General features: G+C 43.3%; 1 protein-coding gene across 2 annotated transcripts in view; it reads left to right on the forward strand.

Moving 5' to 3' along the window:
- The window catches only part of LOC135527900 (metabotropic glutamate receptor 7-like), a 142,446-nt gene that overhangs the window by 100,753 nt on the left and 20,061 nt on the right, over positions 1 to 21,632 (forward strand). For both annotated transcript variants that reach the window (XM_064956542.1, XM_064956541.1), the window contains exon 8: positions 10,953 to 11,888. In XM_064956542.1, the coding sequence (XP_064812614.1) occupies positions 10,953 to 11,888 (936 nt within the window). The remainder of the gene's footprint in view (positions 1 to 10,952; positions 11,889 to 21,632) is intronic.

Here is a 21,632-nt window from a genome sequence, read left to right on the forward strand (position 1 = left end):
CAGCCTTGAGGTTAGCCTAGCATCCTGTGAAACCGAGAGAGAATTGCTTGGGAAAGCTTAACTAGTTCATGTTCCCATGGGATATCGGTTACTGCTAAAGAGTACTGTCTACATTGATAGCTGTGCTTGCTGTGGATCTTGTGAAGAAACCTGCAAGTAACTGCCGTACTTCGCTGAGGGAATATCCACGGGTAGTGAGTAACCACAACGGTGGGGTGCTTTGGGACTTCATGTGTGTCGTCATTTTTTGTTTGTTTGAGCTCCGACGAGCGCTAACGGGGTTAAGCAAGCTTGAAATCATTTGAACATGGGTTGTGCACGACTCATTGGGGTTTATTATTTTTATTTCTTTCGATGTGGTGCTATGAAAATGTAACAATACACATATTGAACCTTATGTATGTTGCCTTGGTGGAGTCATTTACTGTTTCAATTTAATTTAATGCATTTGAAAGTATATCTTTAGACAATAACAAAAACCTATAATCATTCCATCTGAAGTTAATACCCTATTTGTCATCACCCTAGATAGTTTACAATGGGGATTCTTATTGGAGATGTCCTTCTCACCTAACATCCCATGCTGTTGAGATTACTTAAGTTAATATCGTGATAGTCAAATGTGAGCGTGGTGAGAGGGTTACATTTTTGGGTGCTCGTCTGGGGATTTTGTTTTTGTTGATGGATATTTTCAGAAATGACTCTGGTGTAATTATTTTTTTTGCTCACTGTTTTCACTGCTGACATCTATACTAACATTCTACACTGACTGACCATTTGAACATTTTCTTTCTAACATTGCTGTATAGGCACAGACTTACAACATGAGTGCTGAAGATATTGTTTCCTGGTGTAGAGAGAAACAGCTAGCTATTAATCGTGCATTTGTCCTTAGCAATGTGACAGAGGATGTTTCCGATGAGGTTCTGCTGGAAATGCTGACTTATGTTAAGGCTTTTGATAAAATTAGACTGCATGGTCGTTGTTCCTATTCAGCTGATAAAAATCAGGATGTTTTGGTAGAGATATCAAACAATCTTAACAAAATAGCTGTGCCAAGTGTTGCTGGGATACCTGGAGAGTTGGGTCCCTGGAATGTACATGTAGTTTCGGAAGCCACATCTCCGGTTGAGAGAGAGGGTGAAGATTTTCAGGAGAGGCTATTATCCTTTCTAAGACATAAAGGGAAGACTGTAGCTGATGTTAAAGGCCCTCTGGCACTGACCTCAACACTGAACTGGTTACTGCCATCAGTTCACTGGTAGAGAAATGCAATAATGTGCCATCTGAGACTCAGAGTTACTGTAAGCTGCGTATGTTTTCAGGTGTGAAACCCAGTCCTAGTGGAGAGGAAAAGTATGACGCATGGGCTGAGCAAGCCAACCATTTACCTAGAGGAATGGCAGTGCACCGACAATGTGAAAAAACAGAGAATAATAGAAAGTCTTAAAGGGCCTGCTGCTGACATTGTGAGGTTCTTCAAGACAGGGAACCATCATGCTACAGCGCTCGAACACAAAGCATTCGGTACCACCAAAAGTGCACCTGATCTCATGGTAAAGTCAACACACACCTAATCAAATAAAAGCGGTCTATGGGAAACTACAGAGGGACCCAGTAAAGGAGCGGCCTGAAGTCCCAGTGAAGATACGTTCCTCCAAGTGCCACAAGTATGAAGACATGAAAGACATGCTACCTACAGGTTTAGTTGGTCCAAGTTCTGTCGTTCCTGTACAGATTGAAGGTATCTACGCTAAAGCTTTACTAGATAGCGGGTCTCAGATTACTCTACTTTACAGATCCTTTTATGACAAGTACTTGACGCATTTGCCATTGATTCCTATAGGAAACTTAGAGATATGAGGCCTTAGCTCTGATCAGTGTCCATATGATGGCTATTTGTCACTGAAGCTTGAGTTCTCAGGATCGGTTGTGGGTGTAGCAGAGACCATGGAAGCACTTGTGTTGGTATGTCCAGATCCGGCCATGAAAGGTGATGTGCCTATTCTGGTCGGCACAAATACGTCTGTAGTGAAGAGACTTATGACTGCTTGCAAAGAAAAGGAAGGTGAAGGTTTCCTTAGAACACTACAAATTCATCCTGTTATCAAAGAGGCATATGAGAGGATGATAGAAAGCTCAACTGATGATGACGAGAAGAGAGGAAATGTCGGTTTCACACAAAAAAAACCTGTCACCCTGCCACCTAGTGGGCAGACGGGAGTTACTGGAATTCCAAAGTTTCCTGGGATACCTTCTACTCAAACCATTCTGGTAGAGAGGCCTGAAGAACCCCGGTTTCCCGGAAGAACTACTAGTGAGGCCTGAAATCCAGACGATTGCAGTTGTGTCGTCTAGAAGAATCACTCTTACTGTCAGGAATGTCTCGACAAAGGAGATCACCCTGAAACGAGGTACGCCTATGGCTCCTCTGTTTCCTGTAGATGTGCTCCAGGTGTTCCATTGAAAAGTAAGCAGGATTCATCTGAGAGACTGATGTCTTCTTCATTTGACTTTGGAGATTCTTCAGTGCCTGAGGGATGGAAGAAGAGGTTATGTGAAAAGATGATGGAATGGAAAGAAGTTGGAGACATGAACCTACTCAAAGTTCTTCTTTAACTTGATGACTTAATTGTGTTTGAAAGGATGCGGAAGGAACATAAGCAGAGGTTACTCAAGGTGTTAGACCACTTGAAAAGTGAAGGCCTAAAACTGTTCCTTGACAAGTGTCAGTTTTGCTGCACATATGTCAACTATGTTGGACACATCATATCCCAGAATGGAGTGGCTACAGACCCGTCAAAGAGTGAAGCTGTCACCACGTGGCCAAGGCCTGAAACTGTGACTGCTCTGCGTTCTTTCCTAGGATTCTGTGGATATTACAGAAGATTTGTCAAAGACTATTCTAAAGTGAGTTACCCTCTGAATAAGCTCTTATGCGGATATCTTCCCTCTGCCAAGAAAGTAAGAAAGTCCAAGGAAGAGGAGAAAGCCTACCTCAACCCCTCAGAACCATGTGGATCAAGGTGGGATGAGAAGTGTGAATTGGCATTTGAGACATTGAAGGAAAACCTCACAAAAGCTCCTGTATTGGCCTTTATGATCCTCAGTTGCCATACGTTCTACATGTAGATGCTAGCCGCGAAGGGTTAGGTGGAGTACTTTACCAAGAGACAACTTTACCAACAGACAACCACCCATTGACATATGTCCTCACGTCCCCAAAATTGGATGCCACTGGTCATCGTTGGCTAGCTGCGTTATCTACCTTTGACTTTAGTCTCAAGTTCAGGCAGGACATAGATGCCGATGCTTTATCTCGCCGCTCTCATCAGCAATTTGCAGTGGAACAAGATTGGAGAGACATTCCTGCATCTGGTGTCCGAGCCATGTGCCAGATGTCTAATGTTGTTAGAGTAACTCCTGGATCATCTAGTAGAGTGATTGATCAGTTGGGAGCCTCTATGCATCCTGTGCCTCAAGCATACTGTAACCTGAGCATGCTGAAGTCTCACATGTCCAGATTGAGCACTATGGAACTTTCTGCATCACAACAAGAAGACCCTTGCTTAGGAGAGATGTGGGTTGCTCTTAATAAACATGATATTACCAGGGTGACAATGCCAAACATCCATTCATCTCTTTGCTCCTGAGAGAGTGGGAGAAGCTAAAGATGGAAGATGGAGTTACGCACTGGATCACACATCTGCCAAACAAAACGCATCGTGCTCAGCTACTACTTCCAGAGAAGTTCAGAACTATGGTCCTCAAGTCGCTGCATGATGACTCAGGTCATTTAGGATTTGACAAAACGTATGGACTTGTCAGAGACCGGTTCTACTGGCCACGCATGAAGATGGAAGTAGAGGAGTACTTTAAGTCCTGTGCTCGTTGTGTACAGAGGAAAACACTTCCAAATATAGTTGCTCCGCTTGGTCATATGCAAAGTGATGGACCTATGGACCTATGGACCTGTGTGTATGGATTTCCTGTCCATTGAGCCTGACTCATGTAACACAGAGAATGTCCTGGTCATTAGGGATCATTACACGAGATACGCTCAAGCTTTTCCTACGAAGGATCAGAAAGCATCCACTGTCGCCAAAGTATTGTGGGAGAGGCACTTCATCCATTATGGTCTACCGAAGAGGATGCATAGCGATCAAGGAAGAGATTTTGAAAGTAGACTCATTCGTGAGCTACTGAATATGCTTGAGTTGGAGAAGTCAAGGACAACACCATATCATCCTCAGGGAGATCTACAATCTGAGAGATTCACCCAACCTTGTTGAACATGCTTGGAACTCTTGATCCTACACAAAATAACAAATTGAGTCAGTATATTGGGCATCTAGTGCACTCGTATAACTGTACTTGGAATGAAGCGACTGGCTACTCGCCCTATTTTTTTATGTTTGGACGTGAAGCTAGATTGCCCGTTGATATCTGTTTTGGAGTCTCGAGTGATAGCTCTTCAGAGAGAACTTACCTCAAGTATGTATCTGATACGAAGATACAAATTTGCTTAGAGCACTGCTGGAAAGCAAAACCATGAAACAAACAGCGATATGATAAGATGATTCGCTACACGCAACTTATGCCTGGAGACAGAGTCCTTATATGGAATCTAGGACTGCATGGAAAACACAAGCTGGCAGATCGCTGGGTTTCTACGCCATATGTGGTGGAAAGTCGGATGTCAAACTTACCTGTTTGAAGCCTGAAAGTGGAGATGGACCCATTAAGATTCTTCATCGGAATCACCTGCTTCCACTGGGGCAGAAAGTGCGCCTAGAACCTGTGGTTAACATAGAACCAACTCCTAGTAGAAGGACCATGCAAAGAATGAGGAAGAGAAAGGGATATTAAAAGTTGCCTGGAAACTGTACTCCTCGGAATGATGAGTAAGTTGAAGAGGTTAAGAATCCAGAAGATGAGAAGGATTTCGACACAGAAGATGAGGATATCGCAGTATGGTATGAAGTGCCTAATACAAACTGTAGGAGCCGAGAAGTGGAAGAGATGTCGTAACCTTTTAGCTTGGACCTAGACATAGTCTGGAATCAAATGACTGGGGGACCTGAAAGAGCAGAACAAGTTGTAGAAGCAATAGAGTCCAGTCAAGAAGCTGAGGTCGCAACTGGAGTTGAGGCAGATGATAATGAGGCATCTAACTCAATTGAAGAGATTCAAGAAGAGGAACAAGAAGTTCAAGGAGAAGTGAAACTTCGGAGGAAATAGAAGGACCAGGAATAAGACGATCGCAGAGAGTAAGGAAATCTCCTTACTACTTACCTATGATAAACCTGGAGTTCCAAGTATAGCCCCATTTGGCAGATATTGTTCCACACTATACAAGTGGATTGGATAAGGGAAACACAAATGTATCTGCTTTTCAATGATCTAACCAGGTTTGTCTCAGTTGTAGGTTGTAGACGGAGTTAAGAGTTGAAACGGTTACTTATTACATTTCACTTGTGTGTTTACAAGTCATGAGGACATGCCTAATTTTGGTGGGGGGAGAGTGTAATACCCTTGTTAGAACCAATTATTGAGTTTATTCTTGTTATAATTAATTTGTATTATATTTAAAAGTTGATTGAATTGCTCCCAAATTGTAATGTTGTTAATGCATTTCTTTTGAAGAAGTATTTCTTTAATGTTTAAGAGAATAGGTTGGTTTACTTTTAAGTTTAAGTTTTGAACAATAAGGTCGCTTGGCTGTGACGTAATGGGAGTTGATCTGGTTAACGGGAGAGCTGGGAAAAAAAGAAAGGGAGAGAGACATTGAAAACTACAGGATTTCAATGAGTTTCAATTCCAGAGACTGAGCTCTTGGGCCACATTCTTTGGCCATGCACACCTGTGATGGGTTTGGCATTGAAATGAGAATGCATGAGCAGAAAAGAACCACATAAAATATGGTGTTGGAACTTTGATGTTATGGGAGTTTTTTTGCTTCCCTGGTCCTGGGGCCCTTTTTAAGGTACAAGACATCATAAACTTTACCCAGTACCAGGATATTTTAGCCAAAAACCTGATTGCCAGGAACCTGAAAATTGGCAACAAGTGAATCTTCCATGAAGACAGTAACCCCAAGCACACATCAAAATCCACAAAGAAATGGTTGATTGGCCACAAAATCAACATTTTGCAATGGCCATCTCAGTCTACGGACATGAGATCCATTGAAAACCTGTGGTTTGAACGGAAGAGGGCAGTCCATAAGCGCAGATTAAGGATATCAAGGATCTGGAAGGATTCTGGGTAAAACTTTATTTGGATAGTCCACATGTAGATGCTCTAAAAAATCTACTAACCCTAAACTTAAGCCTTACCCTAACCCTATCCCTAACCTCAACCCTTATCCTAAACTCTAACCCTTATCCCTATCCCTAACCTTAACTTTAACCCTTACCCTTATTCTAAACCCAACCCTAACCTTAACCCTTATCCTAACCCTATCTCTAACATAACTTTAACCCTTACCCTTATTCTAACCCCATCTTCGCCGACAGAGATGGCCGCCTCGCTTCTCGTTCCTAGGAATCTATGCAGTTTTTTTTTACGTGTTATTTCTTACATTAGTACCCCAGGTCATCTTAGGTTTCATGACATACAGTCGAGAAGAACTACTGAATATAAGAGCAGCGTCAACTCACCATCAGTACGACCAAGAATATTCGTAACTTCGTAAAAGAGGGAAACGAAGGGGTCTTCTGGTCAGACTCCGGAGACGGGCACATCGTGCACCACTCCCTAGTATACTTCTCGCCAATGTCCAGTCTCTTGACAACAAGGTTGATGAAATCCGAGCAAGGGTAGCATTCCAGAGGGACATCAGAGACTGTAACGTTCTTTGCTTCTCGGAAACATGGCTCACTGGAGAGACGCTATCGGAGTCGGTGCAGCCAGCTGGTTTCTCCACGCATCGTGCCGACAGAAACAAACATCTTTCTGGTAAGAAGAGGGGCGGGGGCGTATGCCTTATGGCTAACGAGACGTGGTGGGATCACAAAAACATACAGGAACTCAAATCCTTCTGTTCACCTGATTTAGAATTCCTCACAATCAAATGTCGACCGCATTATCTACCAAGGGAATTCTCTTCGATTATAATCACAGCCGTATATATTCCCCCTCAAGCAGACACATCGATGGCTCTGAACGAACTTTATTTGACTCTTTGCAAACTGGAATCCATACATCCTGAGGCTGCATTCATTGTAGCTGGGGATTTTAACAAGGCTAATCTGAAAACAAGACTCCCTAAATTGTATCAGCATATCGATTGCGCAACCAGGGCTGGCAAAACCTTGGATCATTACTATTCTAACCTCCTCAACGCATATAAGGCCCTGCCCCGCCCTTCTTTCGGAAAAGCTGACCACGACTCCATTTTGTTGATCCCTGCCTACAGACAGAAACTAAAACAAGAAGCTCCCACGCTGGTCCGACCAATCTGATTCCACACTCCAAGACTGCTTCCATCACGTGGACTGGGATATGTTTCGTATTGCGTCAGACAACAACATTGACGAATACGCTGATTCGGTGTGCGATTTCATTAGAACGTGCGTTGAAGATGTTGTTCCCATAGCAACGATTAAAACATTCCCAAACCAGAAACCGTGGATTGATGGCAGCATTCGCGTGAAACTGAAAGCGCGAACCACTGCTTTTAATCAGGGCAAGGTGACCGGAAACATGACCGAATACAAACAGTGCAGCTATTCCCTCCACAAGGCAATCAAACAAGCTAAGCGTCAGTATAGAGACAAAGTAGAATCTCAATTCAACGGCTCAGACACAAGAGGTATGTGGCAGGGTCTACAGTCAATCACGGATTACAAAAAGAAAACCAGCCCCGTCACGGACCAGGATGTCTTGCTCCCAGGCAGACTAAATAACTTTTTTGCCCGCTTTGAGGACAATACAGTGCCACTGACACGGCCTGCAACGAAAACATGCGGACTCTCCTTCACTGCAGCCGAGGTGAGTAAAACATTTAAACGTGGTAACCCTCGCAAGGCTGCAGGCCCAGACGGCATCCCCAGCCGCGCCCTCAAAGCATGCGCAGACCAGCTGGCTGGTGTGTTTACGGACATATTCAATCCATCCCTATCCCAGTCTGCTGTTCCCACATGCTTCAAGAGGGCCACCATTGTTCCTGTTCCCAAGAAAGCTAAGGTAACTGAGCTAAATGACTACCGCCCCTGTAGCACTCACTTCCGTCATCATGAAGTGCTTTGAGAGACTAGTCAAGGACCGTATCACCTCCACCCTACCTGACACCCTAGACCCACTCCAATTTTGGTTACCGCCCAAATAGGTCAACAGACGATGCAATCTCAACCACACTGCACACTGCCCTAACCCATCTGGACAAGAGGAATACCTATGTGAGAATGCTGTTCATCGACTACAGCTCGGCATTTAACACCATAGTACCCTCCAAGCTCGTCATCAAGCTCGAGACCCTGGGTCTCGACCCCGCCCTGTGCAACTGGGTACTGGACTTCCTGACTGGCCGCCCCCAGGTGGTGAGGGTAGGCAACAACATCTCCACCCCACTGATCCTCAATCCTCCACCCCACTGGCCCCACAAGGTTGCGTTCTGAGCCCTCTCCTGTACTCCCTGTTCACCCACGACTGCGTGGCCACACACGCCTCCAACTCAATCATCAAGTTTGCGGACGACACAACAGTGGTAGGCTTGATTGCCAACAACGATGAGACGGCCTACAGGGAGGAGGTGAGGGCCCTCGGAGTGTGGTGTCAGGAAAATAACCTCACACTCAATGTCAACAAAACTAAGGAGATGATTGTGGACTTCAGGAAACAGCAGAGGGAACACCCCCCTATCCATATCGATGGAACAGTAGTGGAGAGGGTAGTAAGTTTTAAGTTCCTCGGCATACACATCACAGACAAGCTGAATTGGTCCACCCACACAGACAGCATCGTAAAGTAGGTGCAGCAGCGCCTCTTCAACCTCAGGAGGATGAAGAAATTCGGCTTGTCACCAAAAGCACTCACAAACTTCTACAGATGCACAATCGAGAGCATCCTGGCGGGCTGTATCACCGCCTGGTACGGCAACTGCTCCGCCCACAACCGTAAGGCTCTCCAGAGGGTAGTGAGGTCTGCACAACGCATCACCGGGGGCAAACTACCTGCCCTCGAGGACACCTACACCACCCGATGTTACAGGAAGGCCATAAAGATCATCAAGGACAACAACCACCCGAGCCACTGCCTGTTCACCCCGCTATCATCCAGAAGGCGAGGTCAGTACAGGTGCATCAAAGCTGGGACCGAGAGACTGAAAAACAGCTTCTATCTCAAGGCCATCAGACTGTTAAACAGCCACCACTAACATTGAGTGGCTGCTGCCATCACACTGACTCAACTCCAGCCACTTTAATAATGGGAATTGATGGGAAATTATGTAAAATATATCACTAGCCACTTTAAACAATGCTACCTAATATAATGTTTACATACCCTACATTATTCATCTCATATGTATACGTATATACTGTACTCTATATCATCTACTGCATCTTTATGTAATACATGTATCACTAGCCACTTTAACTATGCCTCTTTGTTTACATACTCATCTCATATGTATGTACTGTACTCGATACCATCTACTGTATCTTGCCTATGCTGCTCTGTACCATCACTCATTCATATATCTTTATGTACATATTCTTTATCCCCTAACACTTGCGTGTATAAGACAGTAGTTTTGGAATTGTTAGTTAGACTACTTGTTGGTTATTACTGCATTGTCGGAACTAGAAGCACAAGCATTTCGCTACACTCGCATTAACATCTGCTAACCATGTGTATGTGACAAATAAAATTTGATTTGATTTGACCCTAACCTTAACCTTTATCCTAACCCTAACCCTATCTCTAAACTTAACTTTAACCTTTACCCTTATTCTAACCCTAACCCTAATCTTAACCCTTATCCTAACCCTTATCCTAACCATAACCCTATCTGTAACCTTAACTTTAACCCTTACCCTTATTCTAAACCCAACCCTAACCTTAACCCTCATCCTAACCCTATCCCTAACCTTAACTTTAACCCTTACCCTTATTCTAAACCTAAAGCTAACCTTAACCCTTAACCTAACCCTATCCCTAACCTTAACTTTAACCCTTACCCTTATTCTAAACCTAACTCTAACCTTAGCACGCATTTGCTTATCAAAAGATAGTCTGTTGATAGCATGACCAACTACAGGTGGACTATCCGGACTATCTAAATGAAGTGTGACCGGATTCTGTATGGAAGAATGGTCTACGATCCCTCCTAATATGTTTTCCAACTCCTAAAACATTTTACAAAAAGGCTCAGTGCCGTAATCATTGCAAGGCGAGGCGTTGAAAGGTATTGAAAACAGGGGTGTCAATAATATTTACCTCTACCTTTGTGAGAAATATTTGTATTCTTTGTTAACAAGCATTAGTTTAAAATAATATAATTTCCCAATTTATTTGAGTATACAATGTAGGTCAGTATTTGAATTATTTATTTTATACAGTCATCATTGCACATCTTTATCAAGGGTGTCAATAATTTCGGACCTCACTGTATCTCATCCTGTATCTCATCCTGGGGCGGCAGGGTAGCCTAGTGGTTAGAGCGTTGGACTAGTACCCGAAAGGTTGCAAGTTTGAATCCCCGAGCTGACAAGGTACAAATCTGTCGTTCTGCCCCTGAACAGGCAGTTAACCCACTGTTCCTAGGCCGTCATTGAAAATAAGAATTTGTTCTTAACTGACTTGCCTAGTAAAATAAAGGTAAAAAAAAAAAATCCAAGCCCATTTGCCTGTCAGGTAGATGCAAACGACTTCATCCCTAGCGACTAACCCTCTTATCTGAAGTGCTACCTCCACGGCCTGTGGTCTTCTCTCTCTCTCTCTCTCAGCTGGAGGAGCTGCAGTGGCCAGAGGGGGAGCAGGCGGTCCCTATTTCCATGTGCAGTCTGCCCTGTAAGACAGGTGAGAGGAAGAAGAGGGTGAAGGGCATGCCATGCTGCTGGCACTGTGAGCTGTGTGATGGTTACCAGTACCAGTATGATGAGACCTCATGCCGCCTTTGCTCTTATGACATGAGGCCCAACCCCAACCGGACGGAGTGCCAACCTATCCCCATTGTCAAGCTGGAGTGGCACTCCCCCTGGGCCGTCATTCCCGTGTTCCTCGCCATGCTGGGTATCATCGCCACTATCTTTGTCATGGCAACGTTCATACACCACAACGACACACCCATCGTACGTGCATCAGGCCGCGAGCTGAGTTACGTGCTGCTGACGGGCATCTTCCTGTGTTACATTATCACCTTTCTGATGATTGCCAAGCCCGACGTGGGCGTGTGCTCCTTCCGGAGGATCTTCCTGGGCCTGGGGATGTGCATCAGCTATGCCGCGCTGCTCACCAAGACCAACCGGATCTACCGGATCTTTGAACAGGGGAAGCAGACAGTGACAGCCCCGCGCTTCATCAGCCCCACCTCCCAGATCGCCATCACCTCCTCCCTCATCTGTCTGCAGCTGCTGGGCGTGCTCGTCTGGTTCGCCGTGGACCCCCCCAACACCATCATCGACTATGACGAGCAGAAGACCATGAACCCAAACCTAGCGCGTGGGGTGCTGAAGTGTGACATCACGGACCTGCAGATGATCTGTTCGCTGGGCTACAGCATCCTGCTGATGGTCACATGTACCATCTACGCTATCAAGACCCGCGACGTGCCAGAAGACTTCAACGAGGCCAAGCCCATCGGCTTCACCATGTACACCACCTGTATAGTCTGGCTGGCCTTCATCCCCATCTTCTTTGGCACAGCCCAGTCTGCAGAGAAGGTGAGTCATCTCTCTCTCTCTCTCTCTCTCTCTCTCTCTCTCTCTCTCTCTCTCTCTCTCTCTCTCTCCCTTCTCTCTCTCCCTTCTCTCTCTCTCTCCCTCCATCTCTCTTTTTATCCCTCCCTCTCTCTCCCTCCCCCTGCACTGCTTCTGCTTCCAGCCTGTGTTTTATCTCATGCAAACTTACACACTGACATAGGCACACACTGACATAGACACACACTGACATAGACACACACTGACAAAGACACACATTTAGAGACACAAAAACAGATACACACAGAGGCTTACACACACACACACACACACACACACACACACACACACACACACACACACACACACACACACACACACACACACACACACACACACACACACACACACACACACACACACACACACACACAAAACCAAACACACAGGGTCTGTATGCTAAAGACTCATTTTCTTTTGATTTCAAATTCATATGGCTCAGATGTGCATAATAAAACACACAAGGACTGCAGGAGACATAAATAGGCATTAGAAAGGGGGGGGGGGGTGCTGTGAGATGTAGCAGCTCCTTATGTCATTATCTTAGCTTTCACGCCTGGAGCTCAACACTAGCTATTATGCCTCATCCTGTGGAGGAAGACTAGGAGGAGAAGGAGGGGGAGAAGGATGAGGTGGAGAAGGAGGAGGTGGATGAAGAAGTCTAGGAGGTGGAGGAGAAGGAGAATGAAGAGGAAGAGTAGGAGGTGGGGGATGAGGAGGAGGATAAGGAGGAGTAAGAGAAGGAGGAGGAAGCGGTGGAGGAAGACTAGGAGGCAGTAGGGGTACATGGGTAAATCACTGTGGAGGAAGACTAGGAGGCAGTAGTGGTGCATGGGTAAATCACTGTGGAGGAAGACTAGGAGGCAGTAGTGGTGCATGGGTAAATCACTGTGGAGGAAGACTAGGAGGCAGTAGTGGTACATGGGTAAATCACTGTGGAAGCCAAGCCAGTAAAAAACGCCATATTACAACCTATGTTGTGATAATTGCGTTGTTTGCTCTATAACCCACTTGTTCATACGCCACCGTGATATACAATAAGGCTGTGACAACAAAAAGACAATAGTCATACAGTGGCGGAATATATTTAAATACACATACGTTTCTTTCATCACAAAACCGCAGAGCAGCATCTGTCCAGTGAAGTCCCCAATGAAAATATTGCATGTAACCAACAGTTACATGACCTGCAGCATAGTCAAGCAAGTTCATGTTTTCTACAGTTTAATAATCAACTACTAATTTATAACCACAGAGTTACCGCAAGTTAGACCAAAGACAACAGGCGCACTAAGTCCGCTATTCTAGCATCATTTAAACATCATCAAATCAAAAAGGCTCTACATGCTTAGTTTATTACACTGAAAACTTAAAAATAGCAAAACTATTTAGTCCAATCAATGTGGCTAAATACGGGATCATGTGGGTGTCCATGGTACTGATTTCTGTGCGTGTGCGTGTGCAAGTAAAACAACAACTAATTGCCTCACCCTACATGTAGACTCGTTGAACACCAATGCCATGGGCCTCTCTTTCATGTTGGCAAAACAGTTTATGGCTGTGTCTTACAGTACACTTTTTTTTGTTGTCATGGGCTACCTAGCTTAAATGCTTGCTAGCCTAACTTCCTCGCATGGGCAACAATGAACCAGCTAAGATAGCTAGCTAGTTAACTTCAGCCTACTATGCTACATCTAAGCTACAATTGAACTTCAATTGTCTCAGGCCAGTGGCACAACATATTAATTTATGGTTAGATCAGAATCGCAGTCATAATCATTGGCCTGTTCAGATAATTAAGCCCCACGTTCATGCATGGCTTAGGAAGGGGAAGATTTAGCAAGCTAGCTACTGCAGGACATCAGCACAAGCAGACCAGAAACAGAAGTTTATCTGAAAATGAAGTTTTGTTTAGGATGTAATTTGATTGGTGTGAAGCCAAATCCAAACTGGCCTCCCTTGGGGTGCATTTTGCTGCACCAGGACAAACCACTGCTGAGATCAGCTCAATGCTGATTGGCTAATTATTTTATGTTTTTTATCAAGTGAGGCTAAATGCTTGCCGGCATCAATCAATCAAATGCCACAGTGGCTTACATTTTGTACTTCTTTGGCCCAGAGAGCATCATATACATGGGCTACACATAATGAGACAGGGGTGCTGTTTGCTCTCGCTCAAATTATTTCTCTGGTGAGATTCAGACTCATAGGATGTGATGGAAAATTATAAAAACACAGAGTAAAGAAAGAGAAATTATTATTCTTAATATGAAAATACATATACACGACTGGTCAAAAGTTTTAGAACACCTACTCATTCAAGGGTTTTTCTTTATCTATACTATTTTCTACATTGTAGAATAATAGTGAAGACATAAAAAATAGGAAATAACATATATGGAATCATGTAGTAACCAAAAAAGTATTAAACAAATCTAAATATATTTTATATTTAAGATTCTTCAAATAGCCAGCTTTGCCTTGATGACAACTTTGCACACTCTTGGCATTCTCTCAACCAAATTCACCTGGAATGCTTTTCCAACAGGTGTTCCCACATATTCTGAGCACTTGGTGGCTGCTTTTCCTTCACTCTGCAGTCTGACTCATCCCAAACCATCTCAATTTGGTTGAGGCCGGGGGATTGTGTAGGCCAGGTCTTCTGATGCAGCACTCCATCACTCTCCTTCTTGGTCAAATTGCACTTACACAGCCTGGAGGTGTGTTGGGTCATTGTCCTGTTGAACAACAAAAGATAGTCTCACTAAGCCCAAACGAGATGGGATGGCGTATGACTGCTGAATGCTGTGGTAGCCATGCTGGTTAAGGGTGTCTTGAATTCTAAATAAATCACAGACAGCAAAGCACCCCCACACCATCACACCTTCTCCTCCATGCTTTACGGTGGGAACCACACATGCAATCATCCGTTCACCCACATCGCGTCTCATAAAGACACAGTGGTTGGAAACAAAAATCTCAAATGTGGACAAATTTCCACTAGTCTAATGTCCATTGCTTGTATTTCTTGGCCCAAGCAAGTCTCTTCGTCTTATTGGTGTCCTTTAGTAGTGGTTTCTTTGCAGCAATTTGACTATGAAGGCCTGATTCACACAGTCTCCTCTGAACAGTTGATGTGTCTGTTACTTGAAGCATTTATTTGGGCTGCAATTTCTGAGGCTTATAACTCTAATGAACTTATCCTCCGCAGCAGAGGTAACTCTGGGTCTTCCTTTCCTGTGGCGGTCCTCATGAGAGCCTGTTTCATCATAGCGCTTGATGGTTTTTGCGACTGCACTTGAAGAAACGTTAAAGGTTCTTGAAATTCCCCGTATTGCCTGACCTTCATGTCTTAAAGAAATGATGGACTGTTGTTTCTCTTTGCTTATTTGAGCTGTTCTTGCCATAATATGGACTTCGTCTTTTACCAAATAGGGCTATCCTTTGTAAACCCCACCTACCTTGTCACAACACAACTGATTGGCTCAAACGCATTAAGAAGGAAAGAACATCCTCAAATGAACATTTAACAAGGCACACCTGTTAATTGAAATGCATTCCAGGTGACTATCTCATGAAGCTGGTTGAGAGAATGCCAAGAGTGTGCAAAGCTGTCGTCAAGGCAAATGGTGGCGACTTTGAATCATCTCAAATCTAAAATATATTTAGATTTTTTAAACACTTTTTTGGTTACTACATGATTCCTTATGTGTTATTTCATAATGTTAATGTCTTCACAATTATTCTACAATGTAGAAAATATTAAAAATAAAGAAAAACCCTTGAATGAGTAGGTGTTCTAAAACTTTTGACCGGCAGTGTATATTGATCAAATATTTTGAAGAGGAAGACTTGGAGGAGGAGGTGGAAAAGGGGGATAGATAATCTCAGTCAAGACATTCCATTCCTCGACAAGGTGCACTCTAGAAATGCACTTGACATCAGCAGCTACTGGAGTTGATTGAGAACGTGACATCCTGACCCCCTGTGCTAGTCATTGCTTATCTGAATAGTATTGGACAGAATACAGGTGCATTTATCTGCTCCATTCTTGAGTTGTGTGTGGTGCTTGGCAGGCCTTGTGTACATGTAGCTGAGTAGAAGTTTTCCACTGACAGACTATCAAGGTCGACAGGAAGGTTTTACACTAACCTTTTGAGTGCCGCCCCGTTCAATATCCTTTCTGCTAGGTTACAGAAAGGGATAGATCACAAACTGATTGTCCTCATCTCAATTTGCCACTGATTTCATAGATGAATTACACTCTCAGTTAGCCATTAGGAGTTCATTGTGTAGAGCAAGCCCTTTATATGTCCATCCTCCTTATGCAGTTAACTCATACAGAACACTGGCTATCATCTTACACACACGTAAGCCACAAAAAAACCTATGGCGGTAGCCTCTTGATGCAAGGCTCTTTGTAGGCCCACTCCTGTGGCCTTTAGCAGATAAGGAGGAGTGGTGTTCACAGGGAGCCCTCCATTAACTCCTAAGTGTGTGTGTGTGTGTGTGTGTGTGTGTGTGTGTGTGTGTGTGTGTGTGTGTGTGTGTGTGTGTGTGTGTGTGTGTGTGTGTGTGTGTGTGTGTGTGTGTGTGTGTGTGTGTGTGTGTGTGTGTGTGTGTGTGTGTGTGTGTGCGTTGTATGCTTTGCTCCCAGGGACTGATTGCTGTATTTGACCAGACTCCTTATCTCCAAAATACCTTGCATTTGTTGCTTGTGACTGAAAAGCCCCAGAGACGTTTGGTTTTGATTTATCTGGGCCATTCAGGAACTCCCATTATCTAAAGATGTGTGGTGATACGATGCCAGGCAATTCCTAATGTTAAGCATGAGATCCTGTTATTGTATCCCGCTTTGATCACATCGGCCAAAGCTCTGTAGCCGTATTGACTAAATGCTCTGCAGCTCTCCACACCTGTGCCTCCACACACCCAAACCCATGCTGTGTGAAGCGATGCACACACAGCAACAAAATATCAAGCAGCGCTCTTTCCCCCCTCTACACCTGCACTTGCTCAGTCAGCCACTCAGCAGACAGCACACAGATAATGACCATGAGAATAACCAGCTTGGGCTAAAGCCAGTTTGACTGATTCTACCTCTGACTGGCAGTCCTTCAGGCAATTGAGAAATAGATCTCTTACTCTGGTTAGAAAAGCAAAGTCAACATACTTCTTGAATTGTGTCTCTGAGAGTGGTGGAAATCCAGCTAAATTCTGGAATGTGGTCAAATCTTTGAAAAATAAATTCCACCCTTCTCATCGCCCCAGCAGGTTCTGACATTACATTTGTCTGTTATATTTGAAATAATGGATTCTGAAAATACCTCAAGTTCCACTAGAGGGAGTCCTTTATTCACCTCTAAACCTTTTTTCTTCTGAATTTGAATCATTTAATTTGAATCGTGTATTAAGTGCCTTGCAAAAAATGTATGTAAAAAAATCCACAGTAGCTGATTTGCTTATCCCTTTCTACTGCAGGTTTCTGCCCCCCTTCCCTAGGCCGTCATTGAAAATAACAATTTGTTCTTAACTGACTTGCCTAGTTAAATAAAGGTCAATAAAAAAATAAAAAATTGTAGAACCTTTGACGCACATTTTCAATATAACAATTACTTCTGGTGCTATCCCTAAGATCTGAAAGGCGGTGCATGTCCTTCCCCTTTACAAAGGTGGAGATCCTTCTGACCTAGATAACTACTTCCCCATTTCTAAACTATCTTGCCTTGCAAAAATATTAGAATCACTGGAAAACTCTCAGCGAATAACCTATTTAAAACTTAATGTGTACTAGTCTGGTTTTAGACCTGGACATATCAACATTTCACCAGCTATGCTTGTCTTAAATTATATATTTTATTTATTCATTTCCCCTTTATTTAATCAGGTAGGCCAGTTGAGAACAAGTTCTCATTTACAACTGCGACCTGGCCAAGATAAAGCAAAGCAGTGCGACAAAACAACAACACAGAGTTACACATAAACAAACGTACAGTCAATAACACAATAGAAAAATCTATGTACAGTGTGTGCAAATGTAGAAGGGAGGTAAGTTAATAAATAGGCCATAGAGGCAAAATAATTACAATATAGCATTAACACGAGTGATAGATGTGCAGATGATGATGCGCAAGTAGAGAATAGAGATACTGGGGTGCAAAAGAGCAAGAGAATAAATAACAATATGGGGATATTAAATTAGATCATAGGAATTACTGTGCTGCCATATTTATAGATCTATCCAAGGCCTTTGATACTGTCGGCCACCCCCCACTCATTCAAAGGTTCTCTAAAATGGGCCTCAACTAGGTATCTTGTAAATGGTTTGGGAACTAACTATCTGTCAGACAGGACACAATTTGTGCTTGTTGATGGTGTCAAGTCAAGTTACCTATCCTCTTTACTATTTAAACAGTACCGGTCAAACATTTGGACATTCAAGGGTTTTTCTTTATTTTTAATATTTACTATATTGTAGAATAACAGTGACATCAAAACTATGAAATAACACATATGGAATCATGTAGTAACCAAAAAAAGTGTTAAATAAATCTAAATATATTTTATATTTGAGATTCTTCAAATAGGCACCATTTGCATTGATGACAACTTTGCACACTCTTGGCATTCTCTCAACCAGCTTCATGAGGTAGTCACCTGGAATGCATTTCAATTAACAGTGCATTGTCAAAAGTTAATTTAGGGAATTTCTTTCCTTCTTAATGTGTTTGAGCCAATCAGTTGTGTTGTGACAAGGTAGGGATGGTATAAAGAAGATAGCCCTATTTGGTAAAAGATCAAGTCCATACTATGGCAAGAACAGCTCAAATAAGCAAAGAGAAATGACAGTCCATCTTTACTTTAAGACATGAAGGTCAGTCAATGCGGAACATTTCAAGGACTTTTATCGTTTCTTCGAGTGCAGTCACAAAAACCATCAAGTGCTATGATGAAACAGGCTCTCATGAAGACCGCCACAGGAAAGGAAGACCCAGAGTTCCCTCTGCTACAGAAGATAAGAATTAACTGCACCTCAGATAGCAGTCCAAATAAATGCTTCACAGAGTTCAAATAACAGACACATGTCAACATCAACTTTTCAGAGGAGACTACATGAATCAGGCATTCATGGTTGAATTGCTGCAAAGAAACCATTACTAAAGGACACCAATAAGAAGAAGAGACGTGCTTGGGCCAAGAAACACAAGCAATGGACATTAGACCGGTGGAAATCTGTCCTTTGGTCTGATGAGTCACAAATGTGAGATTTTCGCATTCAACCGGCGTGTCTTTGTGAGACGCAAAGTAGGTGAACGGATGACCTCCGCATGTGTGGTTCCCACCATGAACCATGTAGGAGGAGGTGTGATGGTGTGGGGGTGTTTTGCTGGTGACACTGTCTGTGATTTATGTAGAATCCTCGATTTTCCATCCCATCTGGTTTGCACTTAGTGGGAATATAATTTATTTTTCAACAGGACAATGACCCAACACACCTCCAGGCTGTGTAAAGCCTATTTGACCAAGAAGGAGAGTGAAGGAGTGCTGCATCAGATGACCTGGCCTCCACAATCCCCTGATCTCAACCCAATTGAGATGTATTGTTACGCCTGCTCCCACTCTCCCTCCCTGATGCTCGAGGGCACCAGTCTGCCCTACATTACGCACTCCTGCCACCATCATTACGCACACCTGCTTCCCTCATCATGTGCATCAGTGATTCATTGCACTCACCCAGACTCAATCACCGTGATATTACCTCCCCTTTATCTGTCTGTTCCCCAGCTCTGCTCCCCACTTCTGCATTGATTGTCATATATCTCTGTTTTACCCGGTTCTGACGCTGTTCCTGTCCTGTTCCATGTCTGTGTAAATTAAATGTTCACTCTCCATACCTGCTTCTCATCTCCAGCGTCGGTTCTTACAGGTTTGGGATGAGTTGGACCGCAAAGTGAAGGAAAAGCAGCCAAGCACTCAGCATATCAGGGAACTCCTTCAAGACTGTTGGAAAAGTATTCCACATGAAGCTGGTTGAGAGAATGCCAAGAGGGAGCAAAGCTGTCATCAATGCAAAGGGTGGCTACTTTGAATATTATAAAATATAACATATATTTTGATTTGATTAACACTTTTTTTGGTTACTATGTGATCCCACGTGTATTATTGCATAGTTTTGAAGCCTTCACTATTATTCTACAATGTAGAAGATATAGAAAAATATAGAAAAACCCTTGAGTAGAATGAGTAGGTGTGAACAAACCTTTGACTGGTACTATATATAAATAATATTGGTCTATCTGCAAAACCTACAACATTCATCTGTATCCAGATGACACTGTTATGTATGCTTTTGCCCCTAAGACTGACCAGGCTATGTTGGAACTGTAATCCGATTTGGCCGCCTTGCAGAAACTCTTTGTTGATTTAATATGTGTCCTTAATGCAGCAAAACATTAAATGGATGCTGTTTTCTGATTCTCATAGAAATACTATAGATGTCTTACACCAGTGGTCACCAACCTGTCAATCTTCAAGACATTCTTTGTCAATCACCAAACATCTCTGTAGAAAAGCCATCAATAAATTCTTGCACTTTTGTAACTACGTTTCTTGTTGCGCTGTTGGCGTTCGCTGCAATTGATTCAGAAGCCCACTGAGTAGGTAAAGTGTTCCCATGTTGAACCATTTTTTTCATGTGAAAAGACAAACTACCCAGCCAGAGAGAGACTGTCAGAAAAATACAGCAAAGAGCTGGTGTTTTTATGAGTGAGTTCATGTCGAAGTTTGAATTCAGCACTGTCAACACAGATACAAAACGTAAAATGTTCTCCCTACTTCAACTCGCTCTGCAGCTGCAGTGAATGAATAGCCAAGTGTATCGATAGCCATGCATTTGGATTTTTATTAGCAGCTTGTCGTGTCTGTTACTATCGAAGAATATTTTACTTTCTCTGGTCATAGGAAGAACATTAATTTGCATGAGGCAGATGCGGTGTGACTCGAGTTTCGCCATCAGGTGGAAGACAGCTTCCCTTTTCTCTGATCAGTCTTACCAGAGGAAAGGAAGGAGAGAGCAGGGACAATGACAGACGGACCTTCTGCTGCTCTGTCCCTCCATCCCCTGAGACTAATGCCGTGTTCAAAACAACTGGGAACTCGGAAATATCCAACTTTCGACTTCAGTGCGTTCAAGACAACTGGGAACTCCTCTGAAAAAAATTTGATCCGACTGGGGAAAAATAGTTTTGATCAGTCATCCAACACGAAATTCCAAGTTGGAAATTCTAGCACCTTTCTAGAACTCCGACTTTCCGACATGGAGATCACTGATGTCATGATTTTACCTCATTTCTTTCCCCGTGGCCCCAGTTGTCTTGAAAGCACTATGACCAAATGTATGCTCAGCTGTGCCTCGCAAGTGCTACACCAACAAATATATTTTGTTATCAAAATGTTGTTATCAGAGTTTTTAAATGTAATCTGATCTCAGAAGAACAATATTGTCAGGCCAAGCATAGCTATGTTGTGATAATGTATTAGACCTACTATAATTTAAGCGATAGAGCTTGGCATACTTTTTTTTACCGTGAAAGTGATCTTGACTCAGAAAATGTTGGTGACCACTGGGTTACACATTTATGCATTGGATGGTTCTTTCATTGAGCAGGTTCCTGCCTATAAATATCTGGGCTTTTGGATTGACAATAA

The sequence above is a fragment of the Oncorhynchus masou genome, chromosome 33 (genome assembly GCF_036934945.1).
Source record: "Oncorhynchus masou masou isolate Uvic2021 chromosome 33, UVic_Omas_1.1, whole genome shotgun sequence".
NCBI classification, from domain to species: domain Eukaryota; kingdom Metazoa; phylum Chordata; class Actinopteri; order Salmoniformes; family Salmonidae; genus Oncorhynchus; species Oncorhynchus masou.